The sequence below is a fragment of the Cardiocondyla obscurior genome, linkage group LG09 (genome assembly GCF_019399895.1).
Source record: "Cardiocondyla obscurior isolate alpha-2009 linkage group LG09, Cobs3.1, whole genome shotgun sequence".
Lineage (NCBI taxonomy): Eukaryota > Metazoa > Arthropoda > Insecta > Hymenoptera > Formicidae > Cardiocondyla > Cardiocondyla obscurior.
In genome coordinates this window covers 5,199,541-5,219,536 of record NC_091872.1, presented here as the reverse complement: position 1 = coordinate 5,219,536, position 19,996 = coordinate 5,199,541, and the positions used below count along the sequence as shown (strand labels likewise).

At 39.3% G+C, this 19,996-nt stretch overlaps 3 protein-coding genes across 3 annotated transcripts; 1 reads left to right on the top strand and 2 right to left on the bottom strand.

Annotated features, from left to right (window-relative positions):
* Positions 1-781: 781 nt before the first annotated feature.
* LOC139105409 (uncharacterized) lies at positions 782-5,867 on the bottom strand. Its single transcript, XM_070661496.1, has 3 exons — positions 4,537-5,867; positions 2,774-2,958; positions 782-2,624 (listed from the first exon to the last, which is right to left on the bottom strand). The coding sequence occupies exons 1-3, from the start codon at positions 4,651-4,653 to the stop codon at positions 2,486-2,488; spliced, it is 441 nt and encodes a 146-aa protein (XP_070517597.1). The 5' UTR covers positions 4,654-5,867; the 3' UTR covers positions 782-2,485.
* Positions 5,868-5,984: 117 nt separating this feature from the next.
* On the bottom strand, positions 5,985-17,336 carry Cenb1a (Centaurin beta 1A). Its single transcript, XM_070661429.1, has 12 exons — positions 16,896-17,336; positions 16,646-16,703; positions 16,354-16,412; positions 16,002-16,175; positions 15,269-15,913; positions 14,953-15,132; positions 14,756-14,862; positions 14,499-14,682; positions 13,487-14,402; positions 13,325-13,424; positions 13,111-13,231; positions 5,985-13,044 (listed from the first exon to the last, which is right to left on the bottom strand). The coding sequence occupies exons 1-12, from the start codon at positions 16,946-16,948 to the stop codon at positions 12,876-12,878; spliced, it is 2,766 nt and encodes a 921-aa protein (XP_070517530.1). The 5' UTR covers positions 16,949-17,336; the 3' UTR covers positions 5,985-12,875.
* Positions 17,337-17,397: 61 nt separating this feature from the next.
* On the top strand, positions 17,398-18,966 carry LOC139105405 (thioredoxin domain-containing protein 12). Its single transcript, XM_070661489.1, has 2 exons — positions 17,398-18,225; positions 18,476-18,966. The coding sequence occupies exons 1-2, from the start codon at positions 17,963-17,965 to the stop codon at positions 18,747-18,749; spliced, it is 537 nt and encodes a 178-aa protein (XP_070517590.1). The 5' UTR covers positions 17,398-17,962; the 3' UTR covers positions 18,750-18,966.
* The last annotated feature ends 1,030 nt before the right edge of the window (positions 18,967-19,996 follow it).

The window sequence follows — 19,996 nt, the reverse complement described above, 5'->3', positions numbered from 1 at the left end:
GCTTCTCGGCATGTCTGCGCGCGTGCTTCATGTGAGATTCGACGTACACCACCCCAAGATCACGTATGCTAGCCGCTTCGCAGCACCACGAACGCCTTTTCTGACGGTGAGTGTACATACACGGATGTTTAATCTCGAGATTTCGCTGCGCCAAGTCTCCGAAAACGTTCGCGAAGTGTTAGGAGGTTAGGAAGAGTGAGTTGATGACACGAGTCATGAGCGTCGTTTCCGCCAGCGCCGTGATCACGCCTTATTAATAATGGCATCGCTCCCGCCAACCCTTGAATATGATCATGCTCCCACAAGGCGACGTGACTACGCCCCAAGCGTTGACGAGAACGGCGCTCTTCGTGCTACCAACTTACTCTTCCTAATCTTGTATTACTTGGTGAGCGTTTTCGAAGACTCGACGCCGCGAAACTCTAGAATCGACAGATTTATCATTTTGTTTACTTTGAACTTCTCGGCTGTTTATACGACCGCGAGATTAAATTATCATTTTTGTTTAATTGTAATTAAGAATCAAATATGATTTATTCGTTTGTTTATACGTTTTTTTAAAATAACATTAGGCATTAAAAACCGTGAGATTGGCGAGCGACTAATCATTTACTCTTCTTTTCTTTACGTTAGAGGAAACTGCTTTACATTTAATAATATTTAAATAGAGATACTTTTAAAAGAACAAGCTTTTCATTTTTTTCGAGCACACGGCGTACGTATTTATACCTTTGCAAGAGTACGCGATTTGATATCGGGTAGGGAAATTAAAATATGCAAGAACTTTCGCAACTTAGTTTTATTGTATTAAAAGTGATAAAATTATACAATAATATATTGTTAATTTATAACGATATAAATCGTAACTTAACAGATAACTTACGCTTCCCGCATGTTACACAACGAGTGAAATACTGCATACGAATACAACAAACTGACATATTTACTCTATTTCTATGTTAAATACGTTTACTTGAATCGTTGGTACATATTGTCGAACTTCTAGGCGGATTAAAAAAGTGACATCAGCTGTGCATTAATATCGAGACTTAGTCGAGACCGAATTCGTTTCGGGGCAATCCTTTTATTAACGCTATCCTTAAATTAATAATGCATATGTCCATGGTACGGCTCTCGCGGGGAAAAAAATAATTGATGTGTACGCTTGAATTAGGATCGACCGAGAAACGTCAATCTTGTTTCGCGCTATAAAATTCTCGCTGTGCATCCAATTGTAACGCAATTAATTCGGTTTCGTTTTTCTCTGTCCGCTGTTCTTGAAGGATTGCGACGCGACGCAGCGCGCGTCCACTCGGCACGAGCTGCTTTGTTCGCGTTTTTGTAGCTCGGCTTGCGATTAAAGCGAAAAGGTCACGGATAAAATAACGTGCAATCATATTTGTATTTACACGGACACTCGCACGATTGTCAAGTGGCGGATAAAGGAGGCGACCATAATAAATTCTCTCGTAAATAAATAACGCGTCGTCGTCGTTGTTACGCGATAAGGAATTATTTTTGGGCGACAGTTCGTTAAGTACAAAGAGAGATAAGAACATATGAGGAGAAGTTCTCTCGCGGGTGTTGTCAGAAGCCGTTACCCGTACTCATCCGGATTATCTCCTGTCTATTTACCGCATTTGATAAATGCACCAAATTCACACGTTTTATTTGATTCGATTTGATCTAATTTAATTCGGTTTGAAGTACTTTACTCTAGGTTTAAGTTGAGTAAACAAGAACTTGGTCGAGACGGGTAGTCAAACGTTCAGCGCCTAGGGCCACTTCTGTCAATGGGTAGAAGGAGCTTAAATCGGATGAGTATCAAGTGTCAAGTACATTAGAAAGCGGTGCAAAATAAAAGATACAAGGTTCAAACGTGTACGTGCATATACATGACTTGGCGGAGATACGATCGGTTGACTCTTGATCTCCTTATCGGTCGGCACTCGTTAAAAAAAAAAAAAAAAAAACTACCACGGCGAACGGGCACATACGTAACAAGCGAGTTTAACAAATACTCTACGAAAAAGCTAATTAAATATAAGTAGCGCATTATAATTTTTCCCTTGCGTGTATCGCATCGACAGCTTTTACTCCTACAAGGCTGTGGTATTGTTAATTCAAGGGACGCGATAAAAATTTAACAGCATTTGTCGTCGCATTTAGCGTTCGCTTTAACTTCAACTAAAAGCTGGACCGTTCCAGTTTCAATTTGAACAACGATCGGCGGAGAGGGAATCAGCGTCGAGCACCTGTCGTTCATTTTCGTCGCAACGGATAGATGCAGGGCTGAAGAGAAGGTCGCTTTTGAGACGGACGAATGTAGAGAGAAGTGTTGGCGATTTAAGGATTCGAATAGCTTGGCCCATGACGCCTAAGATGTCGAAGGGTCGCGCGGACGTGTAGAAGATGGTGGCGGCGGTAACCGAGTTGGCGTGGACGCAAGGCACAGGGAGGGTTCCGATGACGAGACGACCTCGTCTCAGTTGCCATCGTCGGGAGAGGTGGGAGATTCGATGTCATCTGCCGTCGTGTTTTGGCGGCAGCGGTACACGTACGCGCTCGCGGACAGATCCTCTCCCGCGCGCACGCACTTGTAGCTTTCGTCCGGGCAAACGCAACTATAAAAACGAAGCCAATAATTAATTTTTTTACTTTTTTTTTTTCTCTTTTTTTCTTTCTTTTTTTCCGTGTACGGGCAGTATACATATAATATAAATAATAGACATAGAGATGTAGGTATAATGAAAACGTATTGCAGCTTACTCACGGGTTTTTCATGAAGTACTCGATGTCACGCGTTTGTGGATTGTAGACCACCCACCCGCAGGGAGCATTATAACAAATTCGTCTCTCTTCGTCCTCCTTCCCCCCGTTCTCCTCATCGCTGTCTTCCATGGCTCGTGGAAACCTCACGTTCCTGTGATTCCTGAATACTATCCGCTGCAACTGTTTCTGTAATTAAAACGTATCATGATTTAGGAGAATCCAAGAGAGGTAAAAAAAAATTATTATTTTTGGATTCAGTCATAATTTTTACGGTATTTTTAACGGTGAATTTAATCGAATCGATTGCAAATATTAATCGAGCCCGTACTCGGCGGAACGCGGAATATTTCAGCAACGTTGTCTCTCACTGATCATATACGAAAGTGATAGAAAAACTCTCAAAGAATAAAAGAAAGTAACTTGCTTTCTTTCATTATTTCAATTAGCTTATCGAATGTCGTCGCTGTACTCGCACGTGCATGTACGCGGTGCGGATGCGTCTGACTACGCGGCGATAAGAATCGCGGCGAGAAGAATCGCGACGAGAAGAAGGATGAATGTGTCGCTTCTATGAACCCAGGAACGCACGTTGCGTCAGTAACGTTGACCGCGCGAGACAATCGTAAGCGGGAGAGTCGCGGGCGTTCGTTTCTTGAATGAAGAATCACTAATACCACGATCTACAAGTGGATCCACGGATCCATTCGATAGCCTCTCGTGTCAAGCGTGATACCGCTTGCCTCGCGTGCGATATCACGCGTGCTTCTCGCATCTTTTGTCGCTACTTCGATTCTACGAATTACTACGTAAGACGGATTCTTCGTATACATCCACGCTTCATTGCTGTAGTACGTCGCGTGTACGAACTTCCGACCACGCGTTGAATTGTATGAAGAAATTAGTGAAAGAAAAAAAAAAAATGGGTTTCCTCAACGCCACCTTATCGATTTAATCGCGACATAATTGTAGACGATAAGTCGTTTTTTTTTTATTTTTACAGTCTTTTATATGAGAGAAAGAGAGTAAGAAAGAGAAAGAGACGAATGCATTCAATAAATTCGATTTGCAAATGAATGAAATTAACTCGAGGAGCTAATAGTCAATGTCGAGGATGTCCGAGATAAAATATAAATCTCCTCGTACACATATGCATGCATTTTAATATAATTACAATTTAATAGCACTTATTAAGTAGATATACATTAACTTTACTGTCTTTTTATCACGCATTCATTACTTATGTCGTTATTGTATAAAGCGTGTAAGAAAAAAAAAAAAACCAGTAGAAAAAGTTGCTTCGCAATTAAAGTAAAAATCGTAAGCGTGCATTCTTAATTTTGACCGAATTTCTAGAGCAGATTCGCGATTTTTATAGCAGTTGCAAATGTAGCATTCTCGCTGAACGCAGCCTAGATACGTTGAACTATCACGTTACATGCCTGCATGCAAGTCGCCGATAACAAGACTGCGTTTACTGTATTTTTTTTCAGAGAAGGGCCATCTCTCCTCGCGTCTGCCCTCTTCCCTTTCTCTAATCTTCTGTAAAAACTTGCGAATGATTACGACCACGAAGAACGGTTTTCAAAGCTTCCTTTTTCTTTCTCTCTCAATCTTCTTTCTCTTAACTCGTATTGTAAGCAAGAAATTAAATTCACCACGGCTTTCTCTTCTTTTTCCTTTTCTTTTTTTTTTTTTTTTAATTTTTTGTTACACATGTAACAGTCTTTGATATTTAGTTTTGAATGTAGATTTCGTGTTTCTTACCTCGGAATGGACTGCCGCAGTGTCAATGAGAGCTGGATAGCATAATGTGACGGCGAGGGTGACGATGACGATTAACGTCGCGTAGTGGTAGGCACTTTTCGCGCGTGTATTCGACATTTCTGTTGGCACGTAGTCGCACAGGACGTAGGGCCAGACTCAAGCTCACTTCTCTCTCGAGTGAAACTGTAATCTGTCTACAGGACGGCGTTTACTCGTTCGCGGCGGGATTTTGCGCGATGAGCTACGAATTTCCTGGCGTTACCGCGACACGTTAACGGGACCACGTTAAGACCTAGTCCACCCCCGCGGGTTAGCCAGCGGCGCGATAAACGACCCCGGCCCTTTCCGCCTTAAGTTCGCGGGGGGATGCACGCGAAGACGTTAGAAAGCGCGCGGTTCGCGGAGCGACTGGAAAGTCATCCGTTGGGACACGATACTTCGAGGGATGCTGTTCCTCCGTTGGAGACGTATCGGGGGCGAGGATCGTCGATGCACGGCACGCACGCACGCACACACGCACGCACGCACGACGCACTCGCGCATCTACGCGCGCAAGTTCTTTCAGTGACCGAGTTACACACAGTTTCCACCGTGACGCCTTCGGGACTTTATTATAGACCGTTCTTCCCGTATAGAATGGAGACGCTTTCGAGTGACCGCCGTCACCGGGTTTATATAGGCTGGGGCTAGCCGAGGCAGGAGGGGAGAAAAGATTTAGGCAGAGAAACAGGCAGGCGAGAGGAAGCAGAGCGAGAAACGGAGAGGGAAGAACGGCAAGAACGAAGGCGCGAAATAAGGAAAAAGAGAGAGAGAAAGAGACCGAAGGCTTAGACGGCTACGATGAAGATGACGGTGGCGGTGACGACAACAAATGTGTAGTAGTACAATAAAGCAACTGCGCGATCTCTTTCCGCCGGCGGCTCCAGTTGGTCCATTCCCCGCGATTAACGAGATCGATAGATCTCGTGGGTGCACGCGCGTGGAGCACGTGCCTCGATCCATCCTCAGCGGCGGAGGCAACGACGGGAGATATTGCCTCCTTCCCCTCCCTGCCTGTCTGCTCCTCGCGATTTTCCTTCCACGGCCGGATAAAAGATTCACTTGTCCTTATCTCAACTTCGCGCACTTCCATTTCTCGCAACATTCCGCTTTCTAAGAATGTTATTACATTACCCTTCGATTAATAACTACGTCCGTTACGAAAACTCCCGTTATTATAATATCGCCAAATGCGCGCGAAAGAATCACTTGCTTTCGGCGGCAAACGCGTTGACGATTTCGCGCTTTATCGCTCAAAGTGAATAATTTCTGGAGCTTTTTAATACTCAGATTTGAGTAATTACCGGTATTTATTTTCCACTTGCTCGAGATCTCCTTTGCTACTTTGCAGCGTGAGTTTCGACTACGCACAGGTCTGCAGTAATAGAAGCGACACATGGTCGAGGGTCTTCTTCGTTTTTATTTTTTTTTTTTTTTTAAATACGCAGATACATGGCGAAAGACATGTGTTCGCGCTTAGATAAACGAAATTCAAATAAGATGCGAGCCATTCTGTTTACGTATAAAAACAGTTTCAAGTTTCATGTAATACGTGCGCCTGTGCACGCCGCGATCATTTCCATCGAGATAACTTGATGTAAAATAGATGAGGTAATTCGTTCGTCCTCTTCCCCCTCTTTTCTCGAAATAAGTAACAAATATCTGGATAACAAATGTGTAAAATTTTAACAAGACGAGTTTCACGCGCGGTACGAAATCTTCGTGATTTTCTGACTTTCACAAAAACGGGTAATTAATTGCACGTTGGATAAGAATTTTTTTTAAAAACCTTTACTTGAAATATTCACCGGGATACGAGAATTTTTGAAATGAAAAAACGATATTCGTACTAATGAGATCTCCAAGTTTCATCTTTTGTCAGGAGATATCGTACGAGTCTCACATTGACATTGAAACAATCGTCTCGTTATTCAGTCATTATTAAGATATTTTTCACCGGTAACGAACAGGAGCCCAGCTTTGTAAAGCACAAACAAATTTCTTCATCGCGCGCGTTGACAATTTTCCCCATTCTTTTAATTTAACCAATCGACGTGGAGTGCGTATTCGTCATAGGTCACGCTCTTACACGTGCCATTCGAGTCTATATCGCAAAGGATCGAGAGATATTACAGCGATCCTCGCTTACTGGCGATCTACTGTTTAAACTGTTTAGTTGCCCTCGTGGAAAAGCCCAGAATCTTATTTCCCCGTTCACGGGATGCTTCAGTCTCTCCTAAGGCAGCTTCCACCAACGCGGATCAACTTTAATCTCGGTCTAACTTACTGTTCACTTCTTTTTAATCTTAAGCTCTAGAACAAGGTAGGAAGCAAGCTAATCCGAGACTAAAGTTAATCCACGTTAGCAGAAACGACCGTTTGTGCTTGAACTGGTGACTTGACACGTAGTACTTACTACTCGCGAGCTGAAGAATTCAGAGGCTCGACGGAGGCCTGTCGATCTTTCAGCCAATGACTGAACGGATCGTCGTTTACGTTGAAATCACTTCATAGGCGACGCAACGCGAGAACACGTATGTTGAATCATAGACTCACGCACCAAATCTACGTGCATTTTTGTCGATTATACTGTTTAATCGTGTCATTTCATGCGCGCGTTTAAGGGAAAGATGAAGGAGGTGCTAACGAGACGGTAGCAGAAAAAGCTGCTTCGCGACCGTCGTCAAGTCTGATCGGCGTGTGCTCTTAATTTTAGTCGAAAGTACACGCCAACCATTTACGATTTCGACAAATGCGAGACAGCTTTTTCCGCTAAACGCAGCAATTGTCAAAGCTTCTTTTCGGTGTGATTCAGTTTCATCAATTTTATCAAAAAAATAGCAACGAAACGTGTCACAATCGGGGCAAAGAAGTCAACGAGAGGAATGTGAAAGCCATGTGGCCTATGATCGCCCCGAAATGTAAATTGCGTCATTTTACTTCCAAAAAGAAGACTGCGCAGTTTGTTCCTTCTTCTTCTTTCCCCCCTTGTTTTTCTATTCAAATTTATTTTCATGGCCGGTGTACAAATACACATACTCGAAAGAAAGAAATAAAAAAAAGCGTCTCGTGAAGCGTCACGTCTGCGTGAGAGAGAAGAGAACACGTTCAACCATGTGTTTTGTAAAACGACGCAATGTTAAACGATCATGTGTTGGGTTCTTTTCTTTTTTTCTTTTTTTTTTTTTTACAAGATAAGAATTATCAAGTTTGCAACAGCAGTGTTAAAATTTACAACAGAAATGTCGCACAATCCTTGTCACGAGTGAAGATTTTGCAACCTCGCGTAATACGCAGTTTTTATTTCTTTCTCGTCTTTTTACTTCTATCTAATGTGGGGTCTCTTTCGCCCGACGCGTAGGTAGAAAGACACCCTTTGAATTAATGCAACAACTGCACCAGCTGAAAATTGTATACTAAGAATTACTTAATGCGATAGTAGTCGTGGACCATCAAGAAATTGTAAGATTAAATTACTACGCTAGCTATTGTCCACCATAGCATGTAAATTATAATTCCAAGGTGGTCCACAACCACTGTGGTATCGTAATAATGAGTACAAAATTTTCTCCGTGTATGCTAGAGCGAGTTGGCGGTTTGCCTGATGCCTGCCGCTCGGCGAAGGTATACGAGATGCGTTGTGATCTCAAAAGAGCCGCTATGCATGTAAACGAAACGCTAGTCTTCGTCGCACCAACTGTCGCATGTATCGTTCTAAGAAATTTTTAGCTCGACTTATAATCGTTGTCAATTATCGTGGAATTCTAAATGACATCAACGTTATCTGCAAATATGAAGAAACTTTCCAAGAAAGACCGTCAAGATGATTCGCGGACGGTCAAAGAGGAAAAGAGTTTCCTCGTGCGGCGAACGAACGGAAGAAACTGTACGCGATCGGGTCAAAGAATCGGGTTACGAGAAACGCGCGATATTACTACAACGTCACTTGTAATCAGCGATCAACGGAGTACATGTACGTTAATCTTAAACGCCGCTGCCGCTCAACGAGTTAAGTGAACCGAGTCATGCCTGGTTAAACGAGACTTGATACTTTGGATTGGCAATGAACCGAATGAATCGTCCAAGTATCGCACTTGAAGTAACGCCGCATACTGCTGTCGTAAAATAAACGACGTTAAAAAAAATTCACGTGTTAACGTAACTCTTGGAGTTTCGCGCGAATACGAGGTAGATTGGTCAGAACTCGAGGATCTTGGAACTCTCCGTTTCTCTCATTTTTGGAAAGTACCTTCGAAGGAATGCTCGCGATAACAATTCCACGCGATAGGAGACACCGCTAGTTCCCGCCAAGTAGTTGGATCCACAAATATCTACCGCGTAGCTCGACGATTTTCCGAGAAGACGTACAACTACTTAAAGTTTTTGGTGTTCTTGGCACACCGTCGCGAATCGGTACCTTGTCGCGAATAAGCTCCACATTACGCAAGATACAGAAGCAGAAAAAGATACAGAAGCAATATATTTTTTTCGTAAATTCTTGCAGCACCGCCACACCCTGTTCTCGTTTTTTTTTTCTCGATTCGATTTCTTTGTTTCGTTATTTAATTTACAATTTGGAGAGAGAGCGAATCTACTTCGTACGACCGCGTAGGCGTAGACCACACGCCACGCCGCCGTGTCGACCGATAGACGGCACGACGCCGTTTATTTTTGTTGTTGACGCATCCAGCATGCGTAACGCGCGCGCTCAGGTGCTTTTTACCCCGCGCAAATTTCTTTCTTTAACATAATGAGTACATTCAGGCGTCACAACCGATTACTGAGCGCTCAGTGATTCTTTAATATGATTGAGTCTCTCCTCTAATTCTTTTTAGAATCTAAGTAGAAACCAATCGTATTAAAAAATCACTGGGCGCTAATCAATCGTGTCTTCTCTTAAACACAACCATTGTCCGCTACGTCAGTTCATCGCGTTCCCCATTCACAACGATAGTCTATTCGTGAATTTCACAACATATTCATCGCAATCGCAAGTCGTTCCTATGTGCAAAAATCGCTTTTCAATATATACATATGTATATATATACGTATAATATAAAAGATATGTAAACGGCGGAGAGCCATTTGATAAACGCAGTCTGAATCTGTTAGCTATCATAAGAAAGTTTACGTTTATTCAGTTGAAATCAAAACAGCTGCAGCGCCTTTGTGATGACTAAGAGCAAGCCGAAGAAATGATGAAGACGACGACAGCAACGTCGCCGTCGGCGTCGGCGACAGTGGCGGCGACGCCGACGCCGTCGACAACACAACGACGACGATTACGACAGCCAAGACGACGACTATCTTAAATACTGTCGCTCGGTGATGAGAGCAATAACGTACTTGTTGTATACGCACGTAGACGCATCACAATAAAGTTGTCGACTCGCATCCTTTTCGCGTCGCTAGATTTCTCATTTAATTTTTTTCGCATTTGTTTAGCTCTTTTGCAAGTGTATACTATGAAAATAATTTTATCGGTTCCGCGTTCTCTCCCTTTTCTATCACGCTTAATTCAATAAAATGTTAATCAAAGATTAATGTCTACAAATATTAAACAGATGTCATATAAGGAGATCCGAAGTACACCGAGTTTTTGCTACTGACATCAAGCGGGCCTACAATAGGAAAGTAATACGAAGAAAATTTTTTACCAAGAATGACTATGGTGTCGCAGTAGTTGCGAACCATCTTGTAATTACAAGTCTAGATGCTGTGGCAAGCAATGGCTGGCCATAGGATTTATTCTTATAATCCCTTGATTTTAATTTTCAGTATAAAATTTTCTCCGTGAACAGATACGCGGGCTATCACTCGGGTAGGTCTAAATCCGTTGGGATGAATCAACGTACGAGTTGAGCTAAAGGGAAACAGAGCCGGAGCCGGGGCCGGGGCCGGAGACATGGCATCGGCATCGGTGGTACAAGGACGCGTCTAGACGCACAAATCGCTCGTGGTAATCGTCGTCGACGTCGCCGCAAAGCGCCTTCTTTTCCAGCGTCGTTTCTTCTTGTCGAATTATGACGTCCTGTACGCATTACGACGGCGAACCCTCGTCACGTGTTCTTTGCAGCCGGGCGATATCTGGATCGGTGAAATGTTGCGACGACTCCCGTCCCCCGCCGCTTGGCTGCTCTTCCCTAATTATACCACACTCTGCGCGACTAGCTGCTCCGCTTCGTTATCACCCACTAACAAAATTTCACAAGAGAACAGTCTTTTTTGCGACTTTTACCAACGTTTTACGCATCACGTTATGCCTACGGATTTTTTTTTTTTTGCGATTAACAGATGAATGACTGTTTCAGATCTCGGACGTCAGCATTGACGTCACTCCCGCTCTTGGTAATTAAAAAAACATTTTTTTTTAATTGTGAATGGGAAATAGATATGTTGTTGGCTGAGAAATAATTAAGATTGTGTAACTAACCCGCATACTTTAAACAAGATTGCATCTACTTCGAAAAATATTTCATATTTAAAAAATAAAACAATGCGCACTTGAGAAATGTGCTTGGAACAATTCTCGTAGGTCACCTGGACGCTTTCAGGGTTTTTTTTTAAGATACGGTGACGGTTCCAAACAGGTTTCTCTTCACAGCAGCATTTCGATAAGCTTCTTTTACTACGCAATTACTAATATTGTATAAAGTATAAGTAAAGTGATAAGAGAAAAGTGGTAAATTAATTTACCATTTTTTTCTATTTGATAAGAATTATATCTCGAATTTTACAAGCAAAACATGAAGCACAGAAAAATGGCTTTATTTAGTTTTTTTCCAATGAGTTTTTATGCACGTGTATTTTCCTGTTGTCACGTAGCTGCTTAAATTATTAAATCTCTCTCTCTCTCTTTCTTACGCGCACGTGTGCGCGTTTTGTAGCGCAGGTACCGCTTCCTTTCACAATAACAAAGATAAATAATGTCCACTTTAACGAGCTACTTCTATCAAACGTAATCATCTAAATGAACATGGAATTTGTTTATCATGCTCGTTTAATCATTACCACGAGCATGAGAAGGCAGCAAACATCAATCCAATGATTGTATGTCGTTAACAAAGTGCCAATAACACCGAATTATCGTTTTATTTTAAAAGGAAAAAAACGTTAATCTGCCAAATTTTTCTGAATTTTATTACAATAAATGTAACATTTTGATAAATTTTCAAGATAAATTGAAGAAATAATAAACTCAATAATCATTTTTAATAGTTTGGTTTTTTTACATGTAAAATTCGAAATATTAAATCGCAATAACCGTAATAATATAAAAAACTATATAAGTAAATATGCGTATACATACACATTATTGTATTATACATAATCCTTCGAAGTTGTCAACGCAATAAACTTTCTAACGCAATACGTGTGCACAAATAGAGTTACGAAGGTACGATTTGTATCGAAAATGCATTGTGTTTTTTTTTTTCGTTCAAAGAGTATTTCATGTTCGCACCGTGTTCGATAACCGATAATCGTAAATGTACATGAACCATTCGTTCGATTATCAATCACCCATTTAAATTTTTCCACGCAAAAGCGTAAATAAAATGATAAAAAATTTCATAGCTCTTTTTTCGCGTGATCAACTGACGTTTTTATTAACAAGTATTTTTCTTATCGTTGATATATTTATCAACTATGTCTTTTAATCAATAATATTAACTTTTCTTCAAATGTGCGCATTTTTTTCTTTAACGATGCATTTTCGTATTTTAACATAAACATGCTTGGTTTGTGGATCGAATAGCGAGTAGGTATCAAATTATGCATAAGTGGGCGCTGGACGAATAACTAATAACAGTTAATAACATCATCAAACGTGAAAAGTAAATCTCTCCCATGTGAGAAGTACATGATAGAATATACATATACTTAACAGGTATAAAATGTTCATAAAATGGCAAACTTTCTACATGATAAACTTTATACACAATATTGTAAAGTAATAAAAATCACGTTTACGCGTTATCTATTTAACTGTTTCTTTTTCTGTAATTATATATATGTATATGTATATTATTATTTTTCGACGTTGGATTAAGGAAAGAATCTGGCTGGTTTATACAACAACAGATTTTAAAATAAAAAAAGAAAGAAAAAAAAAAAAAAATTAATAATCTATAATTTTTGTAACCATTTCAAATACTAGTTTCTGTTTGTCATTAATGCAATAATTAATATTCTGGATAAATTTCAAGGGTAAGTTAATGCGCGAATTCTATAATTCATGAAATATAAAACTATTAATTTATTTGTAATTTTTTTTTGAAAGACACGTGAGAATCCAAACCTCATTCAGGCGTATGCGACAAATTTGTAGCTTCATTTCGACGTTGCAATCGTTCTGGATGTGAGCATGCCAATTGACTAAAATCACGAACGACGTCATTGAATGTCTCGTCACCGGTAACACCTATTTCAGAGTCTTTCATTTCTTCATTTAAAAGACCAAGTCGTAACCTGACACAAACATATTAATGTAATAAAACATAAAAATGTAAAAAGCACTTTTGAAACAATACTTACAAAGTGACGATATCGGCATTTGCCTCTTTTACAGCAATCGATAAAGGTTTTATCCCGCTTTCATCTTCAATGTGTTGATCAGCACGATGTTTAAGAAGTAAGCATACTTGTGCAGTGTGTCCTACGAATTATTGTACATATTTACAAGATCATAATAATATTCTCTCTCAAAAAAAAAAAAAAAAAAAAATTATATTATATTGTTAACTGTTACCTAATTCTGTCGCTAAATACAACGGCGTTTTTCCTTCGGCATCTTGGCAATTAATTCGTGCACCATTTAGAAGAAGATATTCACATGACATAACTGATCCCTGTATACAAGAAAATTAATAATTATCACATCTCTTTTTTTTTAAGCTTATTTTCTACTTACACTTATTATCGCTTGATGTAGAGCATTGCGGCTTTTATCATTAACGTTAGACCACAATTTGTCAGCGCCGACTGCTAATGCTGCGCACATTACAGGTAAATTATGCGCTGCTGCAGCTTTGTAAAGCAGCATCTCAGGATGTAGATTTTCTATATCTTCTTCATCGGTAAATTCTTCATCTTCACCAGCCGTTGAATCTTGATCAGAACTCAGTTCTAAATTGTCATCGATAGCAGGTTTTGGTATATCGCAACCAAACATTAATACAGTTGATTCCACTTTCTGGTTACAGTGCTTCTCCAAATTTTCTAAATCCTTATTCCTCGATACATTTCCATTATCATCTTTTACCTTGTTATTGGCATATCCTTTGGAAGTATCGTCTGTTTCATTGATTGAAAATGTATTAATATTCACTGTTAATTTGTTACACTTTGATTCGTTTTCTATCGAGTCAAGCTCTTTGGCAACCTCTCCACGAGTTGCTGTTGTACTCTTAATATGTTTATTAGCGTCGCTTAAATCGTTTTGCGAACGATTCAAAATCTTTCCATAAAGAGTGGACTTGTTTTTTAAATCTATGTTAGCACTATTATCCGACGTTATGGGAGTTTGTTCTGTTTTTACTTTAGAGAAAACTAAATTCAAACTATCAATTGACGTATGTTTGCTTTCGTCTGAGCTCGTTGAGGGATGATTTTCCTTTATGGACGACAATGTTGACAGTGTCTCGTTGGCACTACTGTTGTTAATTTTATCGCAACTGCGTGGTCTGCGACGTAATTTACGTACGCTCCACTTCCGAAAAAGTGTTTGCTCTCGACTAGCATGATGCCCAGTTGGTATCACATCATTCAGAGGTTTAACAAATTTGCGATCTACGTATTTGAACTTTATCCAAGCTTCTCGAACGTTACTAGAGAAAAAAGATGTAAAAAATTTTTGTAAGATTTTTTTCTCTTCTTATCATTAAACAGGAAATAGTTGATCAATTCATCATGATATTATGTACCCATTGCATTTTGGCGTAGCTTTAATAATGTCGGGTGGTATTGGCAAAGCTTCGTATATGCTATTTACCACAGAATTGCCTAATTCCGCCATCACTTTAAGTATTTCCGGCTCCCAATCATCCAAAGTTAAAGATCGAACTTTACTATAATGTACTCCAAGACTTCTATGTACGCCAGAACATTCTAAATAAATTAAAAAATATTAAATATTATTAGTAATAAAGAAACGTATACTTTTTGAATAAAATATAAATACCTATGCAAAGTGTAATGCCTAGATTGATGCTAGCCCATCGTGGATTAACATCGCCACAATCGCAGCAAACCTCGTTACCTGAGATCTTTAATAACTGTTCCCACACTCTGAAATTTCAAGTTAAAATAGTTTCAATAAAATACACTCCCTCTTTTTATACAATTAAATAGTATAAAAAGTACTTTACGGCGATATACCTCGACTTTAACCTTGATAATGGTCTAGAGGAACCCTTACTATCACACGATTGTAATTGATGTGAATTAATATTCGTAGTTACACTCATGCCTCTCTGAATAGCAGCACCGATAGCTTGTTGCATTGCAGTAACCCATGCCAAATATGTTTCTTCACTGTCTGCTTGTAACATATGACTCCTAAAAGTTAGAAATTAATTTTTTTCTGTTAGATTAGGTTAAGTTAGTAAATTTTATATTGTTTATGTAAAATTTACGAATTTCTTTTTCTTACTGCTAAATATCGTAGCACAGAATCAAAAACACTTCCACTTACTTTGTCGGACTTAAAACTTCAAAACAATTCCTTCTGTCGCAATCAACTACAGGTTTAACAGTGCAGAGTCGCAGATCTTCTTCCATAATTGTATACTCTTCGTCACCTGTTCGTTTTCGATATACTAGTTGATGATCCTTCAGGCAGAACCACCTCCTATTCCACGTTTTAAAAGCATTACTGGTTCTTTTAAATAAATAACCTTCCATCTTAGAATTACTAGGTACCAATGAAGGGATCAGATCTCGATTGTTAACATAAATATGACGATTTTCCATTTCTTTTTCAAGTTTATTCGAGTCACCTCTCATCTTATCTAAATTTTCATCGAGATCTTTCAGAAAAGGATCCAGATCTTGAGCGAGGTCGCTACCTTGATGATAATACGTAATACATGCGTGCATGTAGCTTAATAGTGTGCCTAATATTTCATGTCGTTTACGTGCTTGCAGCATTGTCAATACATGAATGTAATCTAACGCAGTGTGCCGAAAACACGATCGAGTAGCCGACAGAATATTTGATGTCTCTTCATACTCTACAGGTCGAGATTTCGGTACTTGAGAATTTCTATTTAGCGCGATATCAAGGTCGCCAGAAATTTTTTCAAAATAATGTCGAGTCTCTTTCGCTCTCTTGATATCACTAGAAAAATATGAACATAAAGTTTTGTAAAATAAAGTTGTCAATTTAATTTCAAAATTAGAATAAGACGATAAATAAAACATTTTACCTTTTAATAAAATTATTAAGGTCTTTCATCACAGTCCTAGAGGCTTGATCTAATAAAATTGTGTGATATTTGTTCATTTCTTGTAAAGCATGTATGAGTTTGTTTAAAAATGCCATTACTTCTGGATCATCACTAAAGTATGTAGATAATTCCCACAAGCTATTGGCAAATTGGCTGTAAAAAAAAAATTATATTAATATTCAAGATTTCTCTATAATTAAAACAAACATATGTTTAAAAAAAAAATATATATATGAATTATCATTGCTATATAACTAAAGGTAGTTATTAAACTGTTCTAAATGTCAATTAAATATCATTAGCAACAAAAATCAAAATGTACAAGACTTACTTTTGCTGCCCAACAAAAGCTTTTCCAGTGTCAATGGTCAAACTACAATTTTTTAATACCTGTGAAAAGATGATAAAGCTAAAATACATTTCAGGTCAGATTAACATATGTGCATACATATACATTGCTTACAGTTAAAAAGAAAAAATTTATTTGCATTATATCAATAAATTCTCTACTTATTAATTTTTATTTCTAATTACTTTCACCCAAAGTTTTCAAAAAATGTAAAAGTGAAGTGAATACCATTCTCAAGTGAAATAAATATTCCACACTAATGTGTACAAGATACCTTGTCTATCTTTTGTTCCAGTTGGTCCACATTCTTTTCCACCTCTTCAATGCACAACCTGTAAAGTTTACACCATATTTCACCTTCTCATTTCATATATACATTATCATTTTCCAACCAAAAAATATAGTGCTTCTTTAAATAAAAACTAATTGAGAAAGATAGCGACATAAAAGAAAATGGTTATAATTATTGCACACACCACAGAGAGAAACAAGCTTGCTGTTGAAAAGGAGCGAGTGTAACTTACCGAAACTTAGGAGTATCTCGCAAGCATTCGTCGAACTCGATCAAAGGCTTCATTTTATCCCGTTAATATGCCGAGGTGTTCAGATGCGATTTGTTCGTTCGGTAGAACGTGATCTTGAAGTACTGTGCGCGCGATATTTCCCATGAAACGGCAAGTTGATCAGCGATTCGGAGCGCTTGACAAAAAGCGCGAGCACTTGTATAAAGCAACCACGTTTCCCACCATTCCCACCGATTCTCGTTGTTTCCCTACCGTTCTGTCAAGCGAAGTCAAGTCGAATCACCGCTAACCCCGCGTCACGGAAAGACGTAAGAATTAGAATGACTCAAAGCCAACGGCGTTCATCACCGGCGCTAATTGTCGACCACTGCGTAGTCGTGTGTGACGCGCTCACGCACACACGTAAGAAGTGGAAACAACGGAGCAAACCGATCAACATCCACTTGCAGTCCCAAGCGCTGAAACATAATGCATAACTGTTCGTTTTCGCTGCACTTCCGAGCTGGTACACGCCAGTGCAAGAGAAAGTGTATAATTTGTAATTGTTTCACTCCAACTTACTGCACCGGTGCAGAAGTACGGTGAAAACGAAACGAACAGACCCGCTGTCCAGACCGCGCGTGGGCACGATCCAACGAAGGCCTCCGGTACTTTCAATTTCTTTCTTTACAAACTAATTGAAACTTTCGTTCGTACATTTTCTCATAAAAAAAGAAAACGCTTGGTCGAGCTCCGACGACTCCGACGGACGGCTTCGACTTGAGAATATACATTCCATTCTTCCACCGAGCTTCGAATACTGTCGTATACGTCTCCGAGCTTAGTGCATTTAGTTATTCCTCTGCGACGCTGGATGGCGCTCGGATGGTCTGTTTGATCTACGTTTGAGAACAGTTGAAAGCGGAGCGTTAAATAAACTCTCGTGCCTTCACGTAAAGAATTCAAACCGTGACGTGTTAGTATAAAACGCAAGCTCCCTCGAAATTGACACGTATGTACAGCCACAAATACAGAACAAATTGAACGGAAGTTGATCGCCGCCAACGATTAATATATGGGATTGCACGATGCGTTATGCGAAATGTCTCGGCTCTCTGAACATCGCAGGCCTGGTATGTTATTCCGTATTTGGAAGTGTAATCGCCGCCGACAACGACACCACTAACTTTGAACGCGCGTACAAATGGAGAAGTCTGTCGGAAGGCTTCCGAGAGGCGAAAACCAGCAGGAAACCGATATTTCTATTGGTGCATAAGCCGGGCTGTCCCACTTGTGAGAATCTGCAGGCTAAGATTGTCAAATCGATCAGGATTCTCGATCTCAGCCAGCGGTGAGTAAGCGGAGAAAGTTATCTACACTAAGAATTACTACAATATGTTGTATATGTATAGCGATTGTGAATAATATGACTGGTCATATTTAATTTTTTGGCTATAATTTTACGATACTAATAATTACAAATATAGTTAATTTAATTGTGTTTCAGGTTAGCAATATCAAAAAATTATAGTTAAGGTTAAAAGTAACTATAGAATTTTTTTCTCAGCGTTGTTTTAATTCGTATAAATTTTTTAACGCAGGTTTGTTATGGTGAGAGTGAAAAAAGGGGAACTTTCCACGCAAGACGAGGCAAGATTCCAGCCAGACGGTACATACGTTCCCAGGATCCTCTTTTTTACTCCGGACGGCGAGTTTATTAAGGACATATATAATCGCCATCCGAAAGCTGACGATAAGTACAAATACTTTTATAGCAGTACAAGTCAAATAATAGACAGCATGCTTTTGGCACTGGAGCACTGCTCTAAAGATCTGTTGAACGGTGCTATCGATATCAAAATGAAAAAGAAGTAACACGTTTATCAAACATTATCATTTCGCTACTGTCGATACAGCAACAGTTTGACGATGGAAATAAATTAATTTTGCCATGACAAAGATATAAAATTTTCAGTTAGAATTGTGGAGATTTTAGAATTGAGAAGGATATGAACGTGACTTGTACCAGATTCTTTATTAAGATTATTACATCAGAAAGAAAGTAGAGAGAAGGTAAGAGAGAGAGAGAGAGAGAGAGAGATAAAGGAAAATTAAAGTAAAATACAGCAGATGCATTGTGTAATGTATATTGCAATGTGAGGCTAGTTCAGTTTTTATATTCATGTATTAAAGTTAATTTTATATTTATATGTAATAATCTAAAATATAAAATATGTTTTTACAACCAGAAATTATTGTAGTGAAGAAAATAAATTAGTGAATACGTAGAAAGGAACAAAAATAATAGGAATAAAATTAACTAAATCAATTAATAGCCTCTCTCTCTCCCTCTCTCTTTCTCTCTTTCATTCTCTTAATTTATATACACCGAGTAGCGCGCGTGCCCACGGCAAAGATCTCTTCATTCGAGTCTGCGCCTACGTACATCATCAGATTCAATGCTGTGACCAATATACGATATACGGTGGCCTATAGCGATCCTCGCAAAGGTGGGCATAACGGCGCTTGCGTTTGCAACAGTTACCAGACGCTAAAAGGGCGTTGCATTGGTTCACGGGAACGTAATCGAGAACTCGCTACCTCTGATAACCACGCCCATCTTTCCTCCATACATATAGTAAAGCAACCCTTACATATTTATACACATTTTAAATCACCCCTATTTTTTGCTAATATTTTTTTTTAATGATGAGAGAAATCGTAATCGTTATCGTTTGTATTTTTGCGAATAACAAATAGATTTCTTTTTTTTTTTTTTTACACGATTGTTAACTTTATCGCGTCTCAAAGTTGAATTGCACGCTATAAGAACCCCTAAGTATCAGCGACGCCAAATTCTTGCCACCAACAGAGTTCGACAAGCTCGTAAAGTTTTGTAATTTAACGTAAGAAAAAGTGAGCGCGTTACTCTGTCATTTTCGCGTATTAGTGTGCGTGCGCGAAAGACGAGCGAAAGAAAAAGCTGGCGGAGGAGAGAAATAGGCTTGACTCGAATACTTAAATGCTCGAGTGCAGACGGCTGCTTTCGAGCTGGCGGTATTCCGCAGAACGAGCGGAGCTTACGCACACGTAATACGTTATACGTTGTACGTTATACGTTA